We start from the raw sequence: 9813 nt of genomic DNA on the forward strand, positions 1-9813 counted from the left end.
TTCAACAAGATCCAAGAGTCTCTATATCAACAAATTTATTTTAGATATGTTACAAGTTAATGTGAATCGATGTAATTACAAGTTCTATGTTGATATATATATACAGCGTAGTTTAAGTATAATATACATATGTATAAGGTTAGCTAGGATAGATATAACATATTTAAGCTATCTCCACACACGTTTACAGCATAGTTCAAGATGAATTTACATATTTAGAAGATTAAAATGGATAGATATAAATGTAGTTAATCTAATCACAATGCATATTTTAATCATGTTACGTAACTCATGTTTATCAATATCGTGTTACACAATATTATTACAATTACACAATTTTATTACAGGAATAAATAATTTTGATATTTTGACGCATTTTTAATCATAAAAGATCAAAATATTCCGATTTATTGTAGTTAGTTTTACATGGCTTTAACTATTCCTCATGCTTTATAATGCTTTTTTTGTAGTTTCGAGTTTGACCATTTCAAAGCTGTAAAGCGTGTGATTTCAGCCTCCAACTGAATGGAGTAATTGGTAAAATTTCAATGTGAAGATTAAAGATGAAAACGTGTTTAAGTTGAAGCTCATCAAACATATATCTTTTACACTGTACACTCCGGTTCAAGCAGCTAGGGCAAGCTATACCGTACACAAAACAGGACAGTACAACACCAAATAAATCATTCCGTTCTAGGGAGATTCTAGGATTATCAAACTTTTATCCAACTGACCAAATTTACAAAATCAAACTAAAAAAGATTTTTGATTCGGTGCAAAAGACCCTCTCTCAATAATTTTACCAATTTACTCTCATTCGTAAAACTTGTATACCTCCTTAACACATATTAAGAAGTAGTTATAAATTGGCTAAGAATTGTTTACATTTTTTTATTTACATAGTTCTAAACATAGGTTAATTAACAATAACAGATAGAACACTAGATGTCGTCTTTTCAAGATTTAGGTTTTTTTCGTTAACAATAACCCTGAGGCAGAAGCCCAAATGAGTAACGCGTATACTCTCTCTCTGTGTCTTGTAATTCAACGCCGTATGCTTAACTCCTTTGGGTTTATGCCTTGGGGTTATTGTGAACAAAAACCTCAAAATCTTGAAAAGTCGACATCTAGTGTTCTTTCTGTATTGTAATTAATCTATAGTTCTAAAGGTAAACTAAAACTATTTTTACAACCTTTTCTAGATTTTAATTTACAGTAGGCATTTCTTAATTTAAATATAATTTTTCATACAATTTGAGCATAATTATAATAGTTTACAACTATCTATCTATCTAGCTATCTAGCTATTCCATTTTAAATGATGTTTATGCTGCTTTTGTTCTCTGAACCATTTGTTTCTTTTCAGGGTTATTTCTTTAAAATGTTGTTGATAATTTCTTTTATACAGATATATCTAAAAATAAAACCAGCGGGAATAGGGTTAAAGATCATAACTAATCAGTAATATTTCAAGTCAGTTGATGCAGAGCACTGTATTTTATAAGTGTTATTTTATATTGTGTGACAAATACCATTTTAAATCAGCTAAAGTGTCATTAATATTAGCTGAAAAACATCTAGTTTATCAGCGCAATTTTGATTGAGGTAAAGCTGGTCATTATGAATCAGCTGACCTCCGCCATTTTGAATAATCTGATTAACACGTGGCATGCTACCTGAGTGGTTGATTGTGTCCGTCCCGCAAACTTCTAATTTTAATCAGTTGCTCTTCTGCACAAAACACATTGTTTTAATTATTGCTATGCACGCCTACGGATTTATCCATCGGGGTTTTAAATGTCCATTGGTTTAAATTTGTTCTAAGAGTATATGACATTCCTTTGGAAAGAGCTGGGTTTAACATGAAAAAATGTATAAATCAACTTTTAGATAAGAGCGGGGTTCAATGAAAATTGTTGTAGATATATGCATATGCGCATACCAAAAAAAAACTAGCTGAAATAGGAGTGTAAAGGAAATGAGTCTAAGTCACAAATTTAAACATTCTAATTCCTATTTCTTTACAACCTGATTGTGTAAACCTTTGATATTTCAAACTATGTTTTATGTTAAATCAAAAAGTCTAAGTCTACAGGGATTAGAAAATTTAAGTTTATCGCAAAAACTCATTTCCTTTGAAAAAAAAATTAATATTGATTTTTTTTTGTATTTAACATTAAGCAAATGCTAATTAAGCACTCTATTTTTCATTACACCTTATTCAGGCTGACATCTCTTTTACCCAAATTAGATATTTAGATGAACTTTTTTGAAACAGAATATGTTCCTGAAATATTTATTGGATCCAGGAAAACGTTCCAAAAAACGTTCTCAGTGCAAGGCGGTGTAGTTAAGGAACCCTGAAAAAAATCTAAACTTTAAAAAACTTTTATTGTTTTTATTTTTATAAATATACAAATATAAAATAGATAAATAAAAGCCAATATTCAACTACATATGTTGTCAAAAAAATAAATACCAATAATTAACCATATGTTTCCAGTTCGCATTGTCCCCCCGAATTTAAAAAGAAAGTTTATTTAATTAAGAGAAACAGACGACATTTTTCTCTTGTTGACAATCACTGGTTTTCAAGTTAAAGGTTCTGTAATTAAGTGATTCCTAACGGTATCCTTAACAGTTTTGTCTGATCAAGTATTATTTAGATATTAATGTGAAAGTTTTGAATACTGATTATTTTTAATTGGGATTTCTGAACAAAAGTGATTTAAAGGGACTATAAAGAAAAAATGAAAGGGGTATAGGCTGAAACCTGAGAATCTCAGGTGTTGATTGAGACCCATAAGAGTTCTATCTGATGTTCCTGTCTCGAGAAATTGATATAAAACTGTGTCAAAATTATACCAAAACGTATCTATATATGAAAGATGTTGTATACGTTTCGTAGTATAAAACAGATCATATTCAACAAATACACAACCAATCTGAAAACAGCGATATCCCAGAGGAGCCTGAGAAACTCACATGTGCTCCTTTTATTACTGGAATTTAATAATTTTTCATTTTCAATAGATATAATTGATAATATTTTTTATGCGTCCGGAACATGTCACCAGAACTCCAACCAATGGCGGTGCGTTATTTTTGTCTCCGTCTGTATTACGTGGGCATTGGAGGTAGTTCTGGTCACGTGATACGAACGTATATCTTAGATATAAACGTTTTGGTATAATTTTGACACAGTTGTATGTCAATTTCTCGAGACAGGAACATCAGATAGATGTCTTATATGCATCAATCAACTCCTGAGATTCTCAGGTTTCAACCTATACCCCCGTTCATTTTTTTCCTTTACAGTCCCTTTAAGGGTTACTGTAACTTTAGTATAAAGTGGTTTACCTTATAATGCAGATGATCTGCTGCCCCTTTAGTAGTTAGTAAACTGTGCAGGGACAGATGGCCTAAAACAATTAAAGAGAATCAATGAAAAAGTAAGTCCGCCATATAGGATAATTTAAAACTATCATCTTATAAAACGTTTTTAGAATCAATAAATATAACTTTAGAAAAGGCTATACAAATGTAAGGAAATAGAAATATGATTAATTGTAAATTTTAAAGGTTTTAACAGGACATAACAAACGTGTTTTTCGAATTTCTTAAAGATTATTATTATTTTTAAACATAAAAAAATAGATGAAATATTTTTCTGACGTGGAAACACTGGTTTTTAAAGAAAAATAAACTGAGTCTCACCTATATCTACGTCAAAGTGATCTGGATGTCCGGCCAATTTCAATAATCCATCAATCACAGGTGCATAGTTAACATTTGTCTGGTTGGAAACCTAAAATGGTAAGATATTGTAAAGAGTACTATTGTATATTTGGAGAAAGAACCCTGCTACTGCTAAAGTATCTAGGTATACCTGGAGAAAGAACCCTGCTACTGCTAAAGTATCTAGGTATACCTGGAGAAAGAACCCTGCTACAGTATCTATTGTATATTTGGAGAAAATACCATGCTACTGCTACAGTATCTACTATCTAGGTATACCTGGAGAAAGAACCCTGCTACAGTATCTAGGTATACCTGGAGAAAATACCCTGCTACTGCTACAGTATCTAGGTATACCTGGAGAAAGAACCCTGCTACTGCTACAGTTTCTAGGTATACCTGGAGAAAGAACCCTGCTACAGTATCTATTGTATATTTGGAGAAAATACCAAGCTACTGCTACAGTATCTACTATCTAGGTATACCCGGAGAAAGAACACTGCTACAGTATCTAGGTATACCTGGAGAAAATACCATGATACTGCTTTAGTATCTAGGTATACCTGGAGAAACAACCCTGCTACAGTATCTAGGTATACCTGGAGAAAGAACCCTGCCACTGCCAACCCATCTGACTCTTGAGCAGCTGAAGGGAAGTCAGGATACTAGGAAAAAAAGGAAATTAAAACATATTTGTCATATGACAAAATAAATATATGTTTAAAGATGATATACCTTAGTATTCCAGTGTACAAGATGTATTTCAGCCGGGAACTCATATCCGGTTAATCTATAAAATCATAAGAAGTTAACAAAAATGTTCATAATTATCTTAATTTGAAATTGAACGTTTCTGGCATTAAATTGGATTGAGAGCACTCCATATAATTAAAGAAATCTTTTATTTTACTATATTATTTATATGAATAATCATATAAAGTTTTTATTTTCTTACTTTTTTCCATTATTTTTTTTTATTTAGCTTGCCATAAAAAAAGGAAAATCTGTTATTTTTGGAGGATTGCATTTCCTTAATTTAACGATATTTTCTTGAACAAATCAAAAAAAAATTCTTCGATTTTGAAAGAGGATTGAATATGAAAGGGAAAAAAAGGAGTGGGGGAGGGAAGGTTAGATTGTGGGAGGGGGCTGGGTTCTGGATTTTATTATATTTGTTTTATATTTTATTTGTTCTTCTGAATTCAATAAAGTTTGATCTGTGAGTGTTATTGTTCTAAAATATGCAAAGCAATACCATTCCTAAAATTACTACAGCACAAACCAAGAAAACAAAATACAAGGTTTTTTTTAACAATTGAGAATTTATGGTAAAAGGGTGCTATAGCTATTCTCTTAATTTCGAAATTTGAAAAAAAGGTTATATAAAGCAAATAGAATCACAATAATAATCAAATAACAAATCGCTTACTTGGCAGTCATTAAACTTTTGATGACTGCAAAAAAAATTTGTTGTCAAATGTAAGCGGTCTTTGCAGACAAATAAGCGTTTTCTGCTGACAAATAAGCGGTTATTGCTGACAAATAAGGGATTTTTCTGACAAATAAGGGGCGTTTTCTGACAATTAGCGGTTTTTGGTGACAAATTTAAGCGATTTTTTGCCTCTTATTTGGTGGGCATCCAACTTCAGTTGTCTAATAAGCGATTTTAATTAAATGTAAGCAATGTTTTGTTTCTTTTATTGGTATTCATCCAACTTTTGCTGTCTATATAATTTAAGCTAAAACTTTTCGAATTTTGAGACAAATTCAGAAAACTTTTAAACAAAAATCAAACACTTTTTTTACCTGTGTTCAGAACCACGAGAACTATCACTACCCCAATGCAAGTGAAGTGTTACAAACGAAAACCTGGAAAAAGCAAAAAAAAATATTCCACCTATTTTCCACATTTTCGATAAGAATAAGGCATTGTCATCTTTACAAGAAGAAATTGCACTTACAGTCAATTAAAATTGACTTTTTGTAGAGATATTAATAGTACAGGCAGACAAATGTCCATGATTTAACTAAATTATACCATTTATTGACTACTTGAATGCTTCAACTTAAAAGTATCCACAATGGATATTAAGTAAAGGTTTCTTAGTTTTTAGTTCGCTCAAACAAAGGAATTGCAAGTCTTTACCACAAAATCGTTTTTTCTAATGTCTATACATTTGCAACAGGATGTGGTAGATATTACATTTTTCAAACTATGAATTATTTTATTAAATAATTTAAGTTTGAAATATCAACGATTTACACCATCATGTTGCAAAGACATTGGGATAGAAAATTTGAGATTGTGGCAAATTAAGGACTAATTCATTTTCTACAAAAAAGAAATAAATGTCGTACTTTTCTCCAGGTGGAAGACTACCTCCGTGTATCATCGGATGTTCATCCTCCGGCACTAAAAAAATATTCTTTCAAAAAAGCAAAATATTAAGAAATTTCTGGGGAGTGGGGTGTAGTTTATTTATATAATGAAGCAAAACATTCGTGTATGTATATGTTGCGTATAGCTGGCCAAACGGCTGGACCGATTGGGCTGAATTATTTGTTGTGGACATTCATGGGTGGCTAAAAAAAAGGAAAATGTTTTTTAGTTTTTTCCCCACGGGCAACGCCGGGCGTTTCAGCTAGTAAGATATAATTTAGTTGGTTAATATATTTATACTCACATTGTTTAATAACTAATGTGTGTTTTAGATCTGTTTCTGTGACATAATATATTCGAAATTTTTTCTTGTTCACTACACCATTAATTAAAGATTATAAAGATTGTGAATATACTGTCAAGTGACATGTCAGATTCACAAAGGTACCATTAAAAGCTTTTTCTGGACTCTGGTCAAGAGTGAATAAGTTGTCAACATGTTTTTATTTTTAAAGTAGGATTATTTTATTATAAAGTGATTTGCTTATTTCTACTATCAGAAGCATACAATCGATAATATTTTCCAAATTATGGATTATACAAAGCTTTCACGGGTACCAATCAATCGGACATGCCACACTTTAATCAAAATATATATGTTTATTCTTATAATAATATAACTTACCATTCTTAAAGCTAACGGTAAAGGTATGCCCATTCTGATTAACTGTAGCATTATGCAATGTTCTAGAAGAAAAATATTTTTTTAATCCAAAACTAATAAAAAATTAAAATCAAAAAGTTAAAATTTATAATAGAAAAATTCCAGAGACTTTTTTAACCTGACAAATTGTTTAAAAAAAGAAAAAAATTCTAAATTTTTACAGATTTGTGCTAAAAATAATATTTTCATGCCTGTATCCTATAGTCTTCAATTCTCCAGCTCCATAACTAAAATGATTAGAATTTGATAAATTACAATTGATAAGAAATTAGAATGTGATGTTGATCTGCACAAATTGTTTCTGTTCTCTTTCTTGAACATGTTTTTCAGACAATCATTTTAAGAAATACGTTTTTGACTTTGAGTAAACTGGCAGAAAGTTTTTCAAGTGTCAAGTATGAGAGTGCTTAAAGGGCCAAAAACTAGGAGNGCGTCAAACATTCCCCCTCTAGTCTGTTTAGGTTTAAAATTAGGCTTACTGTCCTTTAAAGTGTTGCAGACTAAATCAAGATTTGAATCAAGGTCTAAATTGAGGTCTAAATTAGGGTCTAAATCAAGGTCTTAATCCAGGTCTTTATCAAGGTCTAAATCAAGAACTAGAAAGGCTTATATCTGAATATTGTCCTACCTAGGCTCTGCAATAGATCTAGGTCAAAATCAAGAATTAGAAAGGTTTGAATTAAGAATTAGAAAGGTTTAAATCAAGAATTAGAAAGGTTTAAATCAAGAATTAGAAAGGTCTAAATCAAGTATTAGAAAGGTTTAAATCAAGAATTAGAAAGGTCTAAATCAAGAATTAAGAAAGGTTTAAATCAAGAATTAGAAAGGTTTAAATCAAGAATTAGAAAGGTTTAAATCAAGAATAAAAAAGGTTTAAATCAAGAATTAGAAAGGTTTAAATCAATAATTAGAAAGGTTTAAATCAAGAACTAGAAAGGTCTAAATCGAGAATTAGAAAGGTCTAAATCAAGGTCCAGAAAGGTTAAAATATCACGTTGGACTAGGGTCAATTCGAATTCGAACTCGACCCTTTGTACCGGCCTGAGTGACGATGCACTATCATATAGACCTATTTGACCCCAATAGGTTAGTTTAGAGTGTGCTATAGTCCTACCTAGGTTCTGCAGTGAATAGATCAAGATCTAAAGGAGATTGAGCAAACTCATTGCAGGTAGGATAGTGTTGACCCCATACTACAGGTCCTGGGTATCAATATTATTATTGTTATTATTGTTATTATAATTCTTCTTCATGTTATTATTATCGAAATAATAAAGCTCTTCGCTCATTTATATGTTCGCTAAAGCTGGCCAAACGGCTGAAGTGAACAATATTGGATAACATTTTTTTAGGGCACTTTCACAATCATGATTTAGGAACAATGCACGTGTGAACGGGCAATACCAGACAATTCAGCTTTATATAGCCATTATTATTAATATTATCATAATCATTATTACTATTACTATTATTATTAAAGTTATAATTTAGTGTAATTTATAAAGTTTAATTACCATTTTCTGGCAGGTATCCCCAGTCGGAGCTAAGAACAAGAGGCAGGGAGCCTAAAAAAGTAATAAAGTGTCATTGATTTTTTAAAATTTTTTTCTTTCAATAAGAATTTTGAATGATTTATAATAATGATATGTACATAAAATTTACAAAGAAGAAAGGCGATTATAATATTTCTAAATCCTATTAATCAAATTAATCTGATTTTCTAAAATTGTATTAAAGTTCCAAAGTTCTTAATCAAATGTGACATATTTTATAAAAACCATTTATCAAAAGAAATTTTCAACTTTTGTGGTGATATTTTACAAGAATCACATTTTTTTGGTATTTTTTGTTATAAAAGAACCTAGATTGGCAACGAGATGAATTTGCACTTTAAAACCGAAGCTGGAAAAAAGTGTGAGCTCAACTGACGAATCATCTGCTTCTAGAGAGGTCAATACGAGATTTACCTAGAAAACAGGCAAAGAGAATTGAAGACGACATTGATTCCTGAAATTTTCTTGTGTAATGATATCCTTATACATGGGCGGTTTCAGGAATTTAGTCAGGGGGGGGTAAAAAAATATTTCGCCCGAAGGGCGAAAAAATTTTTTTACCCCCCCCTATATTGATTTTACCCCCCCCTATATTGACCCCTATATTAACCCCCCCTGTAAAGCTAAAAAGTTCTATTTACCCCCATAACCTTACTAAAATTACAGTTTATTTTACCTTGAATTACAGGGTAGGCAAAAAATGTCTTAAAAATCCATTTATTAATCTAAAAAAATATAAACTTACAACTACATCCCTGAAAACAAAAATTATCTCATGAAATATGAAGAGTGAAGTGAAGACTAAATTAACTTCTGAATATAAATTTACAAATTTTATCTGTTAAATTAGATTGTTACTCATACATACATTTTAGTTTTACATAATATATCATGTTAGTCTAAGGAAGGGAGAATTATTTTTATTTTTCTGCTATTTTTTTTATCTTTTAGTAAGTAATGCTTCTTAGATCATGCTAATTTTTCTTGTAGGAGACTGCAATTAGTTTCTGTGTTAATTTTAGAGTTAAAAATAAAAGTATACCATACTTCTAATACTAGCTAATGTGCCCGGTGTTGCCCGTGAAATAAATAAACTCTATTTTATACTAGCTAANGTATTCTCTAGTATCCAGATATCCTTGTATTCTCTAGTATCCAGATATCCTTGTATTCTCTAGTATCCAGATATCCTTGTATTCTCTAGTATCCAGATATCCTTGTATTCTCTAGTATCCAGATATCCTTGTATTCTCTAGTATCCAGATATCCTTGTATTCTCTAGTATCCAGATATCCTTGTATTCTCTAGTATCCAGATATCCTTGTATTCTCTAGTATCCAGATATCCTTGTATTCTCTAGTATCCAGATATCCTTGTATTCTCTAGTATCCAGATATCCTTGTATTCTCTAGTATCCA

The 9813-nt window shown here is 30.8% G+C and overlaps 1 protein-coding gene and 1 long non-coding RNA gene across 2 annotated transcripts; both read right to left on the minus strand.

Annotated features, from left to right (window-relative positions):
- Positions 1-18: 18 nt before the first annotated feature.
- On the minus strand, positions 19-1410 carry LOC111708270 (uncharacterized). The gene is made up of 2 exons (XR_002766620.1): positions 835-1410; positions 19-521 (listed from the first exon to the last, which is right to left on the minus strand). It is a non-coding gene; the product is annotated as an uncharacterized LOC111708270 (long non-coding RNA).
- Positions 1411-1672: 262 nt separating this feature from the next.
- Positions 1673-9507, minus strand: LOC111708271 (carbonic anhydrase). The gene is made up of 14 exons (XM_023481591.1): positions 9072-9507; positions 8810-8849; positions 8357-8407; positions 7957-8044; positions 7034-7069; positions 6804-6865; positions 6097-6151; positions 5545-5607; positions 4474-4528; positions 4338-4403; positions 3718-3808; positions 3361-3422; positions 2288-2360; positions 1673-1731 (listed from the first exon to the last, which is right to left on the minus strand). Exons 2-14 carry the CDS (start codon positions 8841-8843, stop codon positions 1673-1675), a joined length of 795 nt encoding a protein of 264 aa, XP_023337359.1. The 5' UTR covers positions 8844-8849; positions 9072-9507.
- Positions 9508-9813: the final 306 nt, after the last annotated feature.

Source organism: Eurytemora carolleeae, unplaced genomic scaffold (genome assembly GCF_000591075.1).
Source record: "Eurytemora carolleeae unplaced genomic scaffold, Eaff_2.0 scaffold852, whole genome shotgun sequence".
Taxonomy (NCBI): domain Eukaryota; kingdom Metazoa; phylum Arthropoda; class Copepoda; order Calanoida; family Temoridae; genus Eurytemora; species Eurytemora carolleeae.